The sequence below is a fragment of the Cyphomyrmex costatus genome, unplaced genomic scaffold (assembly GCF_001594065.2).
Source record: "Cyphomyrmex costatus isolate MS0001 unplaced genomic scaffold, Ccosl1.0 scaffold85, whole genome shotgun sequence".
NCBI classification, from domain to species: domain Eukaryota; kingdom Metazoa; phylum Arthropoda; class Insecta; order Hymenoptera; family Formicidae; genus Cyphomyrmex; species Cyphomyrmex costatus.
Window position 1 is genome coordinate 269,526 of NW_017280430.1, and position 17,458 is coordinate 286,983.

Sequence of the window (17,458 nt, forward strand, 5' to 3'; positions counted from 1 at the left end):
AGACGACTTTAAGATCTCCACAAGAAAAAAATATCTATATAATAAATTACTCATACTATTGCACCACCATTATATGCTCCCTATATTCTCTCTACTGTTTCTCTAGCTATTATGGCACTCACGCTCATTTGCAAAAACACGGTTGATTACTGTGATTACGCACACTAACCACCGGAGTACGATACTTAGGACTGCACTCTCGATATTAATTAACCGTAACGCGACGGAAGATTAACGCGAGATTTACTTCGGTAACTCGAGCCATCCTCTTACGGATCGCTAAAGCCGATTAGATGCAATCTAATATTCGCTAACTTTAATGACTACAAAGAATAATCGTATTTGACATCTCGTGATACGTGTTGCGGTTGCGACCCAAATGATAATGCTAGGACACGCAGAACGGATCATGTCGCTTCCTCGCTCAATTTTCGCCACGATTGCCGAAGTGATCGCATGTACACAATAGTTGCGAAAACCAAATATCAGTTATTGTCGACGTTCAATATCACGAATTAAATACACGTCAAAATATTCTGACCCTTGTCGTCGTCAAAACAAATATTATTATAATTAATGACTGACTCGTGATGCAATTTGCGCTCTTAATTTGAAATACATTGAGAGAAAAATGCATTAAATAATGAATATTTTTTTAATATGCCAGTTGAATATTTACTAAATGTAAACATTTATTTAAATACATCACCTAAATTCAAGAAACGCCAATGCGATCAAAGTTAGATATTGAACTAATACATATTCTCCAAATTAATTAATTTTTTTCTTTAAATTAATTTATTTCAGAATTATAATAATTGCGTGCCGTTATTATCGGACTTTCAATACAATCCATCTAAAATATTATTAATCCCCTCAAATTCTTTATTTAATACAAAAATCATTAATTCAATTTAAATATTCTTTTATTTAACAAATAATTATTTTTTGTAATATAACAATTTATATTAAGTCCACAAATAAAAGTTTTGACTTCCTTTTTACAGAAAATCTATTTATAAAAAACCAAAGCACATGTCAGTCTTGAAAATAATCTCAATCACTTTCGACACATTTTTGCCATCTCTCGGCTGGCAAATCCCTGCTCGGAAGAACGATGGTGGCTTTGATTCAATAAATTCGGTTATGAAATTTTCGACCTCTTCGGGTGTTTGAAAGTACATTATCAATGAGATGATGCTGTAGAGAATGAAATTTGTACTATATCTGGAGAATAAGCCGCATGACAGAGAATATCCCAGTCCAAAGTATAGATTATTTTTTGGTTGCTGTCGCTGTGCGTTATCGTACAGCAGTATCACCTGACGAGTTCCCTGACCAGTATAGAGTCGTTTTCGATCACTCAAACGCATCAATTGTTTTATTGATAACGCTCAGACGTTACAGACATCTTATAAGTTTATTAAAATCAACAGAAAGTGTAAAGCCATTCGAGTCTTGAAAACTGGATGTTAATGTTTATTTTATAATGTGAATTTTATATACTGTGTATGTAGTCCCCCCCCGCGACGCTGATAGATTTTCAGCCTTGACGCATATTCACTACCACAGTAATATCACTTAGTTAAATTGAGAATCAATTTAACCAATTTTTGATGCCTATAGCATCATATTAGATCTTAATAATATGTTGAAAGACATATATTAAAATTTAATATTAAATTAATAATTTAAACTCAGAGAAGCTGAGATTGTGAAGAATATCACGAGTTGGCGTTTCGTCCCGGCTTCCACTACTGGACTCATCAGTAAGGTAATGTAGTGGGAGCCTACCTTAGACGCCTGGAAAGATGTTAGAAAGAAGTTCTATATAAACAATTACACATGTAATCAAGCACTTGCGAGAAATGGCATGAGTAACTATAGACCTCTGTTGGCTAGTCGACGAAGTGATATTCTTCACATTGTTCTTAATATTATTAAAGCGCATTTTTCAGGCCGCGCAATCATAATTTATCTTTCATACTTATAAGTTTAACGGAACAAAGTGAGTAGAATCGATTTTAATTAACATTTTGATTTGTTTCTCATTTGTTGCTCTCGGAATATGCAAGTTACGAATTTGTTGCTTACAAAATAAGTATAAACAACAACAAAAAGAAACCTGTTTCTCAAGAGTACAATGCCACATTTGCGTAATTTATAATAAACTTTTATTAAAAATAGAAAATGATAAATTTTAGGCTCATAGCTCTGTTTCCTTTATTATTTTTTAAATTTATTGAGCCTTATTATAATTATATAGAAAATGATAATTTTTTTTTATATTAATTTTTTAAATGTCACAATTTTATTCATTTTGAAATATCACGATATTAATCTAAAATGTTGATTTATTGAGAAATGTATACGTAGCTATTATTAGCTATCATTCGTCGAACTCTTTGGATGCAATTTGCATGCCGAGCGTGACACGAAATGGAATTCAAATGGAATACAAAGAGAAACTTTTCCGCGGTTTGAAGAATGAATCAAAAGGCCACGAAGTACATTTGTTCAATTATGTTGACAATACAAACAATCATTTAATGTATAGGTATAATTATACAGTGTACAATTGCCCGGATACACCGAAAAATAATTTATATAGCAAATCACCGTCAAAATTAATTTTTCCTCAATCCACTGATCACCGAAATTGTGTACCGATATACCAAAAAAACCGGATATTTCATTATATTACATAAATAGGAATAATTTCAGTAATCTAAAACACGATAATACACTGTTAAATTATCAACGTCGCAATAAATTTAATAATAAATTTAATAATAAATTTAGGAATTATTTTTTTATATTGGGGTCAAAATTTTTTTACTTTTTCAAAGTCTATAAATTAGACAGACAGAATGAATAAATATAATTTTTAAAGAATATTAACAAACATACACATATAGAATAACTAGGAAATATTTTGTATAAATGTGTTTTATCGCGATTTTCTAAACATTTTGTAATTATTACATAAAAGAATATCAGTTAAATCCTTATTGCAATTCTATCGAGAAATCTTGTAACTTCTCGATCATCATTTTGCAAAAAAAAAGTCCGGGAAAATCACTATAGTTGTCACATTAACTTTTTATATTAAATATCCTAGCAAGTAAATCTCGTCTGCAGTTTGTTCAGTAAGTGAAAGATGACAGTCATTAACTCGAGAGCAAAGTTTTATTTTCCATTTACACAACTCTGGCAAACTCAGCCGGCGAGAAGCTTTTATCTCTAGAGCAAAATAAGTTTGCCGGGGAAACGCTCGGTAGACACAAATACTCCGAGAGAATTTATCCCTTGGACATGCTTTGGCGTATTCACGACAACCCCGTCGTAGCAGAAAATAGATTTCCGCGATGGAGCTTGCGCATCAATGATGTCATATGCACGGTCAAAGTTCATCGACCTTTGACGTCGCGCGCCGGTCACCTGACAGCCGTGTGCAGTTCTTATTGTTCGTGTAACAGAAAGTTCTAGACGCACAAAGCCTCATCCGTTGAATCGTCGAATCTGCATGGCAATGTCATGATAATGCATAACGCACCGCTGCAAAACGTTATTACGCGGAATCGATACATCTGCGTCAATACTCGAGCGCTGCTCTCAACAATTCACGTGTATTTATCCGTTGCACAAGATCGTAAATCTCGCGAGAGTGTTATTGATCTTTTTTTTTTTTTTAGGCAAATGAAAGTATTTTCTTGTATAAAAAAAAACTTTTCCAATGCTTATTCCACGCCTTTTTTTCGACGCCTCGTGTCATATTTTCATTTTATTTTAACTTATTGTTTTAATTTGTTGCATATTGTTTGTTTTATTATAGCTTTTCGTTATGCTTTTACGTAAATGAATAATGACAATTTTCTTTTTTGTAGGAGCACACGTTTCGGTGCGTTCAACGGTTTCGTACCTCGGCACAGATCGTTATGAATTTCCCATTTACGTGACAGTCTACGAATATATGTGCTACGAATAAAAAATGAACGTAAATATTATGTAGAAAGCGCATTCGAATTCTTGACTTTATGTTCAACATCGAAATTTCAACCTGCAATCCAACCTTGATCTTCGATTGAAACGTGATCCCGCGAAATTGGCTTTCGCTGAGCGAAAGGACGGATATATATTCACGTCGTGAGAATCGAAAGCGCCGCGAGATAAGTCTCGTCCTTTTCCGTAAGAGAAACACGGTTACGCGGAGAAGTCCTTGACCTTCTACGACGTTTTGTTAACCGTTTCTAAGTTAAGATTCTGCGTCTAGATCGTCAAAAGACACGCAAGCCGCATCGATCGCGAGCACACCCTATATACATATATCTATATGCCGCAAGCCGAAAGCGCCGCGCGTGCAGTAACGGTTTTCGCAGTGCATCATGTGCAAAAAGAGATTGACTTTGTTATTATTCAACCTCTTATTATCCCCCAATGTCACGTCCACCTCACAAAATTTACAGTATAAAATAACAGTATCTATATATACATATAAAACAAAACAGATAAACCGCGGTGTTCACTAGTTTCCTGGCACGCAAATGGTATCGTAAATATGGAGTTAATTAAATCGGTAATTTAAATTTTTATTACGCTTTATTACATTTAGTTATGTGATATTAGAAGAAGGAAACGGAAAAAGAAAAAGGAGAGATATTTTTGTTTAATCTATTTTAGGCTGTAGTTTCTACATTATTTATTAAGAATGTAAAAAATTTTTCCTGAATTCACGCAAATAACATCACAAATGGAGTTGATTAAATCGGTAATTAAAATTTGTCTATAAATAAAAAATTTTTAATTTATTACATTTAGATTCGTAAAGAGAAGGAAAAGAAAGAAAAAAAGACATTTTTGTTTAAGCTTTTCTAAATGCAGAAATCTTACGTTATTTGTAAACAATGTAAAAAAAAAATTTCTGGAACACACAAATTCCATTATAAATAGAATTAATTACATTGATAATTTGTATCATATTCATAACTTTGTCATGTTGAATAAAAGAAAAGGAAAGGAGAAAAGAGATACGCGATATAACATGATACGAATTTTGGACCGATGAGGAAAATTTATACGGAGATATTGTAGAGCATTTTCTGGATGTAGAATTCCTTTGTTATTTGTAGAACGTAAAAAAAAATCTGAACACGTAAATGGCAGCGTAAATAGAGTTGTTAATTAAATCGATAACACAAATTTATGTTATTATATATATAGCTATACGTCAAATGAAAACGGAAGAAAGGAAAAAAGGAATGCATATAAAGAGACATTTTTGATTAGCCTTTTCCGTACGTCTTCGTATTCATTTATTCAGAACGCGTGAAAAAAAATTAATACTCAAATATTTGTAAACATACAAATGCAAAGGAAGGACGAGAGAGAGAGAGAGAGAGAGAGAGAAGATTGCAACTGCACACGCGAGCTGCTCGCGCCGGCGCAGGACTTTCATCTCTCGCGTGTGCCACTCACCAAATATACATGGAAAATAATGCGGGGCAAAGAATGTACCACAGCTCGGGCAGGCTCGAGCAACGCATTTGCATTAAACTCTCTGCAAGGTGTTCCAAAAGATCCCCGTGAAAAAAAAAAAAAAAAAAAACGTAAATTAAAGTCGCCGCACGCGTGTCGATTCGCAACACTCTCGTCGCGTGTCACGAAACTCGTCGTTATTAATAGCTCCGCAGCTAAATCAAAATAGAATCGGAGCAAAATAGAATAGGACAGCACCTTCCACATATTAATATCAGCTTAAGGACACAGGGGAATATCGCGGTCGAGACCTTGATGAGGCCCGCGACGATCGGTGACGACACGATGCAGCGGAAGGGCGAGAGCTAGCGAATTTTCCTTCGCGTGATTTCGCGACGGGGCAGGCCCGACGAGAGCAAGTGACGAGAGGAGCAGAAAGTAGGATTACTCACTTGGCGGTGGCGGCGTGCCCTAGCTGACGGGACGACGCGAAGTCATCGTCGTCGTTCTCAACGTACGCCTCGTCCGTGGAGGGATGCGCCGCGGCATGGCATCCGTCGTCACCGGTGTCCTTCGGATTCGCGACCAGTCTGTACATAGGACGGGATATACACTTCTCACGAGAACGCGACGCGCCGTACGCCGGTCGGCATCGCCGCAGGCGCCCGCGGGAACGACGCCACGGCCGCGTATTATCGACGGCCTCGGTCTCGCGCTCGGTCTCAGCACCGTGTGACACAACGGGAAACAAAACCGACACACGGGAAACAACACTTGTCGACCACCCCGTAGAAGCGTGTCGCGCTGCGCCTTACATCCCGCTACCTAGTAATCCTAGTACCGAAGTTCACATACGCCACCAGCTATCCGCTCCGCGGCACACCTGTCGTCATCTAGCCGACGCCGACGCCGTCACGACGACATGCGCCCTACATGCGATAATGCAACGTCGTTTCGCGCTGCCGCCGCCACCTACTGGCAACCGTGACAGCTAACTACGTCGAGATTATTCCTACAAGTGTCGGTAACGCGCAGCGCGTGAGAATAAGAAAACGAAGAACTGAATATGTATATTACGAATTATTCATAAATGATGAAAAATAAAAAACGATAACGAGATAAATTGATCATATTTTATCAATATATTCCGCGATTGGATTGAGAATTTATAACAGAAATAGTCCTGTAAGATATGCATACATAGAGAATGACATATATATTTTGAAGGATTTATTCAAATATCTCAGAAATTATCACCTACATAACTGCTCTGCGTAGACTTTTAGTATGATAAAAATAACTACGAGACGTTATGGCGATAAAAAAACTTACATACATATGTAGATAATAATAGTCATACATAAAAAAATAATCAGTATCCGAGAATGAATTGAAATGGATTAAAATGGATTCAAATTTTCAGAAATACGGATTCATGAATGTTTAAAATGAATCCTTTTCAATCTGAATACGTTTTTATTCATTTATAGGAATTTTTCAATCATAAAATAATATTAGCTTTTTCAGTACGTTTGTGACCATAGTGAATACTGTTCAATTCATATAGTTTTGAATAGGAAACGCAGTTTTTCAATCCAGTTGTATCCAATTGAATCTAATTGAATCCACAAAAAAGTATTTAAAATACGAATTCGAATAGACGAAATCCAATCCATTCTCGGATACTGGAAGTACATATACGTAATCTTAAAATTAGATAATCATTTTAATATGATTATTTTATACATTTAAAATACCTTTAGCTTTTACGCTCATCTAGCATAAGTATCATTTTTAATACATCTTGTCCAAATTTAATATAGTACACTCAGGATAATATATTATATAATCCAATAATTAAGCCCATCATGGGATAGTTTACGATATTCTCACTTTTTACACCTGTCCGGTAGAAAACTATTGGCTGCGTTCAGCAGAAAAAGCAGCTATTATAAAATTGTTGAACGTAATTATGGTTTTATACACTTAGATCTAGTGAAATACTAAGGATAAAACAAATTAAAAAAGTGTCCAACAATGTATAATGCCGATTTTTTGCAAAACGCAGTCAGTGAATAGATAGACTCAACATAAAGTAACTCATCTTGCTGTCAGCGCCTTCTACTACAACGCATAGTTTTCAAAAACATTCAAACTATATTCAATTCTTCAGTGAATTTGTTATATTGAAAAGACATTAAAGTAAGAATCAAGAATATTAAAATTAATCAAAGGATCAATTCGTGTGAGGACCGTTATTGGACAGTTTCGCCTTCAAAACGCATTGTCAACATTAGAAAAAAGTTCCGCGTCTGACACGGTGTTCCATTGCATATATACTTTCTATAAAAATTATTTCTACTGCCATACCATACACATTAAATCTCATTAAAAAAAAACTAAATCTTTATTCTCAACTTATTTCACCATTGGATCGTCATTATTATTAAGAGTATTCATAATTGTACTCAATCGTCATAATCCCATTGACAGTTGCCATGACATTAAAATATTTGTAAATTGCGATACTAAAAAATAAATAATTCTTTATACATCAAATGTATTATAGTAAATAACAATAACAATATGATGTACTTTAAATTACATGCCTAATTGAAGTAGGAAGATAAATGAAATGTAACTAATGGATTAAAACATTTTTTCATTAGTAACTTGAATTAAATTGTATATACTTACACCAACTGGTAACATTCCTCAAAAGCTCCTGCGACACAGGAAACAATAATGCCATTTTCTATTGTCATGTATACAACTGTGAACGTTTTTAGGTCATATTTGCTATAAAAAAGGCTTCACCGCAAACATAAAGTGCTGTACCTATATAAATACGAAAACGTAAAAATGAAAATAACCAAATGAGAAAGAATTCAAAAAAGATTAAACGTTAATTCTAAAGCATTTCAAAGTATAATGTATACTCATAACATAAATTTCTCATAACATAAATTTCTTTTAGTTGTAAAGCACATCTTACATACTTACAATTAGTATTTATAACGTTACAATTAATGATTCGCTATTATGTGCCTTCTTTTACATTGAATTATTTACTGCAAAATGATCATAGGCACCTTTACTATTCGTTATCAATTAATTTATGAATATACATGTCAAATTGGAATGGCTTTACACCTGATTGAATTCTCTTATTATGACAACTAAGAACATATTTACTCTTAAATATAATTCCTTCTGCATATGTGAAGTTAACCAAAAGCATCTTTATTTATGTTATGAGTGTAATGTTCGTCACTGTAATGCTCTCCTATAATATGCCTTCTTAGATCATATTCACTAATTAAAGATTATCATATACATATTCAGCGTTCGTCACCAATTAATTTAAGTATATAGGTGGAATTATCAAATAATTCCTGTAATTGTGTATGCACATTAAAAAACTCACTTAAATATAATTTTGCAATGTTGACATTAGAAAAATTTTACATCAGTATGAATTTTCTCACGACAAAGCAAATTATATCTTTTTTAAAACGCTTTATCACATGTTTTGTATTATTCGCGTCCCTCAGCCTCAGTATGTTTGCCTCTGTTACGCTCGTGTATATCACAGCAACAATTCGACGAAATTAAGTGCTCCTTTACATCTGGTTTCGAACTACAAAATGAGGAATATGCATCATTTTTTAAATAATAGTTTACAATAGAATTAGAATTAACAAATAATTCCTCTTATTTTTGATAATCATTAAAATACTCACTCAAATCTTTTTACAAATTTCGCATTCGGAAATTGCTTTGCGAAAAGGACAAGATCTTCGATGTTCATGCCAATCGGGTCTATTATTAAATATTTTATTACATCCGTGGATATCACAACAGTAGAATGATAGTTTAACATGTTCCTTCATTTTATGTCGTTTCAGACTGATTGAAGATGGAAAATGTTTTTCTTTAATATTAAGCAAGATAATTGTCATTAAACAAGTATGAACATAGTGACATAAAACGGATAATAGTAGGAATATAATTTAATGTTGTTGAAAACAATAAAAATATGGATCCTAAACTTTAGATCTTACCGCAATATTGGCATTTATATTTCGGTGTATCAGTATGCGTCTCTTGTGCTGGATTCATTTTTTTCAGATTAAACTGTCAAACTTTTCGGTTTTAATTCGTTTTATTGTAATGATGCCTAAACTATCTACGTAATTCTTACGACCAAAATTTTATTGGACATGTTTACCTTCCATTTTATAGACCTAAAATTATAAGAAAGTAAAATTGTTTATTGACTTCCTCAATTGCTTATCAAGAAATTTGTATCTCTGTATATTGTCATTAAAGTAAAAGCTTTTCTATTTAAGGCCCGGAGACACTTTTTACAATGCGATGATAGAACACAGTGTTGTAACAATGTCCTTATAATGTTAACAAATTCAGCATTGAATTATAGGTGTGTATGTACACTGGGTTTAATGGATCTCGAATTTTATTGTTTGTCACTATGGGCTGTACAAAATATATGTCGGTATCAGCCATCAACTTTTAATGTACTTCAACGCTAAACTGATATATTTTATTGTTATTGATATTGAACACGTAGTGTAGGAACGTTTATTCCCCGTACATAACGTTCATTTTTTTCTCAACTTACATAAACAATATTATGTAAAATATTATATTGAAATCAAATCATTGAAAAATAGTAAAAATAGTCTATTTTTAATCAAACTGAATACTCTGTAATAGGTATAATGATATATATATATATATATATATATATATATATGTATAACCGTCATCATGTTTAAATATAACGTTTTTTTTTACAAATAACTAATAAATATGAAAAATAAAATATCAACAATGAATTGTATAGATTCAAGTCATGTTTTAAAATTAGAAGAATAGGAATTAGATGGATTTCAGTGAGCACGGTGGACAATATATGTATATCCAAAATTTATTTCACGTTCGGTGTTGAGAACACAGATTGGTTCCGGACAAGAAAATTATATTAAACTAATAGCTGTCACGAAAACTAAAGAAGAAGAAATAGAGTGATGTACCGAAAACAGACTATATGTGTATCATAAAAGAAGAGGTAATAACGCATAACATTAGAATATAGAAATGAAAAGATTTTATTATTTCATTGCTTACATGCGATACTTACAGTTTAGATGTAGTATAATCAAAACCGAGAAGTACGGTTGAATTTAAAATTTGTCTGCTGTCAATAAATCATTGTCGAAATCTTCGGAACGACTGAGACAAAGTTTACATTTGTGTACTTTTGTACTTACATATACTTATATGATTTGTTTCGGATATCTTTTACTTTTTAGAGTACAAATATATCACAAATATATAAAAAAATGATTTAAAAATATTATATAACGAAAGAGAGTGAAATACGGCGAAAGAGAGGGATGGTGGTGGAGAAGGGGTGCGGTCAGTCGAAAATGGTGAAAGTTTGAGTGAAAGGTGAGAGGGGATGTTAGAGTTTTAATACGGCCTTGAATGCGAACAGAGAAGAAGGAGAAGCAGAAGAAAGAGACGTTTCTTAATTTTTCATAAAAATCATCACTTTTCGACCGCTTGTATATCTCCAGAACGGCTTGACCAATTTAAAATTTTTTTGGCTCAAATTACTCGTGGGGATGCCGCCTTTCAGGACATATAACGTTCGATTCAAAACTTTTCATATTTTAGTAGTTATACACCCCCGAAAAATGGACTTTAGTGGCTCGGGATAAGAGACTTGTGGTGTATTCCAGTTTTTTTTTTAATATGGCCGGAGACACTACTGCGTCTCCTGATATTGCCGAATACTGATGATGTCTGTCCGATTGTACACTGGCTGTATCGCGTTGTTGCAGAAAATGATGCAATATCTTCTAAATTTCGCTTTTTGCCTCCAAAGAAAATCATCACTCTAATGTATGAAACTGCGACAGTAAATGATGGCGTAGACAGCGACTTTTGTGGGGTGTGTGTGGAATATTTCACACATCAGACTTTTTTGAAAATAACAAATATTAGACTAAAAATAATTATATTTTTTTGGAACGTTTGCTCTACAAGATTTAATTTATTAAACAAATAAAATTGAAGTTGAATGACTCTTTATATGAAAATAATATAATAATCTAACAAAGAAAGGACAATAAGAGTCAAGTAGTAAATAAAATAAAATAAAACGGTTAAAACATTTAAATAACTTTAGCTGTGTATATACATAAAAATAATTGAAATACAAAAATAAATTAGAAGTACTTAGCCGCTTATGATGTTATAAAAATGTTTTATAATTTATTAAACTCTTTTTCACAAGTTTAGTTTTATGAGTTAATTTAAGTATGTTTCACGTTAAACTATAAATATTTATAAAATATTTATAATTTTGTTGCTCATTATTTTTTGCGATTATAAAAGGACTTTAATGTGTGTGACTCTTATTAGCCTTGTACCCTTTTAATATGGAGATTAAATAAGTTCTAGGGAAGAGGGAATTTTTGCTCGCCCCCTACTTCCCACGATCAAGTTGTCCAATTTCACATGGCGAATTGATAGTCGCCACCTCTGAATGATGGTGCTTTTTAAATTCATCGACAACATTGATTTTCGTCGTAAGAACGCTGACAGGTTAGAGGTGACCGACAAGGTGATACATTGCTTGTCGAAGTAGAATAATATCTATCATTGAAGCACTCAAAATAAGTGAACGAGCTACTTCTTTTTCAGCAAATTCTTACAACAATTGAGTCAATACCAGTTGGCTTTTACTAAAACAAATCATTCGTAAATCAACGTAAAAGAAAATTTAAAAGGAATATTAGTTTTCGAATATCCTTATTATTATCATTTTATTGATTCTACAATAAAGGTTGCTGAGTGTGCGTTATGTGTACGCTTCAAATATCTATATCTAATATTACTGTTGTAATATAAAAACATAGAATCAATAAATTGCACGCCGTATACAAATTGTCATATATTGCAATATATAATTATTCTATAATATAATAAATTATTCTCTTGTAGTTGCGAAAACGTGTTTTCTAGATTCTATCTAAAATATTGTAAATATCCACACAACTGAACGCAAAAGTATACGTATATGACGTAACGCCGCCGCATCGTCGCTCTTGTTCGTCACGATGAGATGTACATATGTGAGTAAATACGATGCTGCTTGCATTATTTATTATTGAGCATCGAGCCCATTATAGGAGCGTTGCCGCAGTTCGGTTAAGTAAATTATGACATATATTAATGCGCACGTAGAGAGAATATCAATAAATGTGATGTCATGATATATATATATATATATATATATATATTAAAAGCGGGCACGAATTCCTCGAGGTAGACGTTCACGATTTGTTCTCCACGTATTGATCCCGGTAATGACGACAAGGGCGACACAAATTCATTGTTTTGTACATATACGTCTAAACTTTCACTCTCGGATTAGGAATGTCTCGGATTAAGAAGTTACCACTTTTTTTTTAATGTACACAATAGGCAAGAAACATTTTGAAACATTTCATAACACATTAGCAACGTTAAAATATTTTTTGCTTACTGGATATATGTATATATGTATGTGTATCATACATATACACTATGCATATATATTTTATATACGTGTGCAAAAGTAATAGTTGTTCACAATTTCTGCTTTGGGAACACATTTACATGTTTGCGCGTATTTGCAGCTATTTACCATTCTTTATACCTATAATTGTTACACGGTTGTTATTGTTATTGCAATTTTTAAATTACTTCCCTTTTCTAATAGGGTTATTGAAAATTAATAAAACTATATATATTTTCAAAAATAAAACATCAAATCAATAAAAAAATTGGTATCCTCTGTATTCCGATTTTACCGAGACATTTGTGATTATTCGATTATTATGCGCCGTACATAAGCATTTAGTACGAAATATTTCGAAAATTTATTTCTCTCGGAGGGGGGGAGGAGATTTTTGTTTTCATGCAATTGTTTCTTTATAAGAAACAACTATCGCAAGTCTCGATAAGGCACTTCCAAAACACATACAATCGTTACTTCTTCTTCTTCGGTTCAGTATCGATCTCGACTTTCTTCGTTTCTTTCTCAGTGTTGTTTTTCTCTTTACTAGCGTCGTTCTTAGAGTCTTCGTTTTCTTCTTCCTCCTCCAAAAGTTTCGACTCCAGTTCGTGCTTCTTCAATTCCTCTTCTAGCAAGGCGTCCCAATCGGACATGTCCTTACCTTCGCGAACTCTTTCCAATTCTCGCTTGAGCATGTCGAGGCATTCCCTTCGTTCCTTCCACTTCTCCGACATCTCGAGACTCTTTTTCTCATCGTCGATTTGATCCAACATTTCTGCCCTTTCCTTCTCCTCGCATTCTAACACGTATTTTTCATAACTGTCCACCTAAAGAATCATATACGTTTATAATAATTAATAACTATTTTATAAAATATTAACGCTTTAACTGCCAAAAGCTGATATATGAATGTTGAACTTATTAAATCTAATTAATCTAATTAATCTAATGTTGTCTTTATATTCCGATCTTTTTTTATTTATATAGTGTTTATTTTAATATCTCAAAAAACTTAGTAAAATAATTCTAAATTAAATTAATAAAATACATATAAATATAAGTGATTCTATTGAGTTTCTTGATGAGTGATAATATTGAGCTTCTTAAAACGGTTTTAAATGTAAAATTTATCCTTTTATATAAGATTTCATTATTAATATATGTCCTATGTACCTACTTATAACAATGCGCATGGATTTGTGTTATGCACAATTGATTTAAAAAAAAAAAAACACAAGTAATTAAATCTACTAAAAGACAATCAAGTTTACCTTATCTTGCAACATTCTTTGAACATCATTTTGCCTTTTCAAATGTTTCGGTAGCCAAAAGCAGGCCTGGATCAGCCGCAAAAATATCCAGACCGCTCCGGCGAGTGCCAAATAGGAGCAAGCGGTAAACACCATGTTCGTCATGTCTACAGTTACTTGTTGGTGCTTCATAATGATAATTAATTCAATTTAAATGTTCCTGCAATAAGGACAATCATGGAAATAATTTTTAAATGGTTTTAATCACATTTAAGCTAAAATACTTGTAACAATTCGCAGAACAAACTAATAATAACGTTATATAATATATTATAATTTCCTATCCTTCAGTGTAAAGCTTAATTTACAGTATGTTGTTTGGTTCCTATTTCTTGCTTTTTACCTCATGCCTTTTTCCTTTTTTATTGCGGTTGTTTCATTGACGATCGCGTTTCCTATCTCTTACGATCATTTATACTTTTATTTCAAAGGTGACAGGAAAAAAAGAAAACTGGATAAAATATAAAAAGGCAAGAAGTAAAAAGTGAAAGAAAAACAAAAAATAGGAAATAAAGATTACATTGTAGAATAGACTTGTAACTGTTATTGTACAGTATGTTATATTTCACGATGTACGTACACAACATATTGTTGAGTGGGAAATTATAAAATAAATATATATGTTACTGTTTGTATTTTGCGAAAATAATACAAATAACAATACAGATTTGAACAATACAAAGATAAGCAATTTTACAAGGAATGTCTCGAAAAAATGCCTGTGCTATTGTTTGTCAACTAATCCAAAAATATTGAAATTTTCTCAGTTCTATGTAACAGATAAAAGAGAAATTCTATGAAATTTTATTGATTTATATACATAAAACTTAAAATAAATTATGTGCTTTTATTTGACGACTTCAGGAAGTGCTCTCACAAAATCTACAATTGTTTCTATTCGAGTTTAATAATAAACTTTGAATACGTTCAAATATAAAAATGAGTGATAATATTGAGCTTCTTAAAACGGTTTTAAATGTAAAATTTATCCTTTTATATAAGATTTCATTATTAATATATGTCCTATGTACCTACTTATAACAATGCGCATGGATTTGTGTTATGCACAATTGATTTAAAAAAAAAAAAACACAAGTAATTAAATCTACTAAAAGACAATCAAGTTTACCTTATCTTGCAACATTCTTTGAACATCATTTTGCCTTTTCAAATGTTTCGGTAGCCAAAAGCAGGCCTGGATCAGCCGCAAAAATATCCAGACCGCTCCGGCGAGTGCCAAATAGGAGCAAGCGGTAAACACCATGTTCGTCATGTCTACAGTTACTTGTTGGTGCTTCATAATGATAATTAATTCAATTTAAATGTTCCTGCAATAAGGACAATCATGGAAATAATTTTTAAATGGTTTTAATCACATTTAAGCTAAAATACTTGTAACAATTCGCAGAACAAACTAATAATAACGTTATATAATATATTATAATTTCCTATCCTTCAGTGTAAAGCTTAATTTACAGTATGTTGTTTGGTTCCTATTTCTTGCTTTTTACCTCATGCCTTTTTCCTTTTTTATTGCGGTTGTTTCATTGACGATCGCGTTTCCTATCTCTTACGATCATTTATACTTTTATTTCAAAGGTGACAGGAAAAAAAGAAAACTGGATAAAATATAAAAAGGCAAGAAGTAAAAAGTGAAAGAAAAACAAAAAATAGGAAATAAAGATTACATTGTAGAATAGACTTGTAACTGTTATTGTACAGTATGTTATATTTCACGATGTACGTACACAACATATTGTTGAGTGGGAAATTATAAAATAAATATATATGTTACTGTTTGTATTTTGCGAAAATAATACAAATAACAATACAGATTTGAACAATACAAAGATAAGCAATTTTACAAGGAATGTCTCGAAAAAATGCCTGTGCTATTGTTTGTCAACTAATCCAAAAATATTGAAATTTTCTCAGTTCTATGTAACAGATAAAAGAGAAATTCTATGAAATTTTATTGATTTATATACATAAAACTTAAAATAAATTATGTGCTTTTATTTGACGACTTCAGGAAGTGCTCTCACAAAATCTACAATTGTTTCTATTCGAGTTTAATAATAAACTTTGAATACGTTCAAATATAAATAAAAATAAAGCATATAAATTTTTTTATAAGCATTGAGAAAAATGATCGGTTTTTCACAGTGAATATCGTAAATTGTGAAAGATAGAAAAATATGTTTCAAATAAAAGTTAAATAGTTGTAAGAGTATTTATAATAATTTTTTTTCCAAAAAGAAAAACATAATCTCCCATAAACTCTGGCTCTCCAGATTCAAAATATGAATTCCAATAATTGAGGGCGAATGAGAGTGAAGCATTTATTGGTACGCAAATTAATAAGAAATAGATTAGTATCACATAAATACTTTATTCAGATGAAAAAATATAGATCTTATTTAAAATAGAGATCTATTTTATTGTTTGAAAACTTTGTTGGAAAACTTATAATATAATAATAGAAAGATTTTTAAACAAATCTTTTATTTATCAAAAAATAAAAAATTAAAAAGAAATATTAAAAAAAATATTATAAAGTATTAAATATACTTCCCAGGTCAAATAAATAATGAGCTATATTTGTTGTTACTATTCAATAAATGTATTACAAGTCATCCTCAGCCGCATAAAAAACAAAAATTGTTTTTTTTTGCGTCTGTGATATGTAAGCGTATTAATTAGATTAGGGTTTTTTATGCGGCTGAGGATGACTTTGTAAAGTCGAAACGTTCCGAGTTAATTTTATTGATTGTAATAAATTTATTGAATAGTAACAACAAATATAGCTCATTATTTATTTGACCTGGAAAGAATATTTATTTTTTATAATTTTTAATTTTATATTATATGAGCTGAGAATATTTATTAATTTTTATAAAGTATTCTTAAAACTATTCAACTTTTATTTATAACGATTTTTTATATCTTTCACAGTTTAGACTGTAATATTTACTCTAAAAGAAAAAAACCGAGTTTTTCAAGGCACAGGTTTTTCATCCTCTTAAAACATATATTACATTCAACACTTTAATTTAAAACAAATCGCATCTTTTATTTTTTA

General features: G+C 31.7%; 2 protein-coding genes across 2 annotated transcripts in view; both read right to left on the reverse strand.

Moving 5' to 3' along the window:
• The window catches only part of LOC108781619 (uncharacterized), a 75,781-nt gene extending 69,708 nt beyond the window's left edge, over positions 1-6,073 (reverse strand). Inside the window, exon 1 of the mRNA XM_018549641.1 lies at positions 5,928-6,073. Coding sequence (XP_018405143.1) covers positions 5,928-6,073 — 146 coding nt within the window. The remainder of the gene's footprint in view (positions 1-5,927) is intronic.
• Positions 6,074-13,539: 7,466 nt separating this feature from the next.
• Positions 13,540-14,508, reverse strand: LOC108781627 (trichohyalin). The gene is made up of 2 exons (XM_018549652.1): positions 14,338-14,508; positions 13,540-13,893 (listed from the first exon to the last, which is right to left on the reverse strand). Exons 1-2 carry the CDS (start codon positions 14,506-14,508, stop codon positions 13,540-13,542), a joined length of 525 nt encoding a protein of 174 aa, XP_018405154.1.
• Positions 14,509-17,458: the final 2,950 nt, after the last annotated feature.

Coding starts and splice junctions, on each gene's coding strand:
- LOC108781627 (XM_018549652.1), bottom strand. CDS start 14,508: ATGAAGCACCAACAAGTAACTGTAGACATGACGAACATGGTGTTTACC. Junction 13,894..14,337: donor AAAGAATGTTGCAAGATAAG/GTAAACTTGATT, acceptor ATGATTCTTTAG/GTGGACAGTTATGAAAAATA.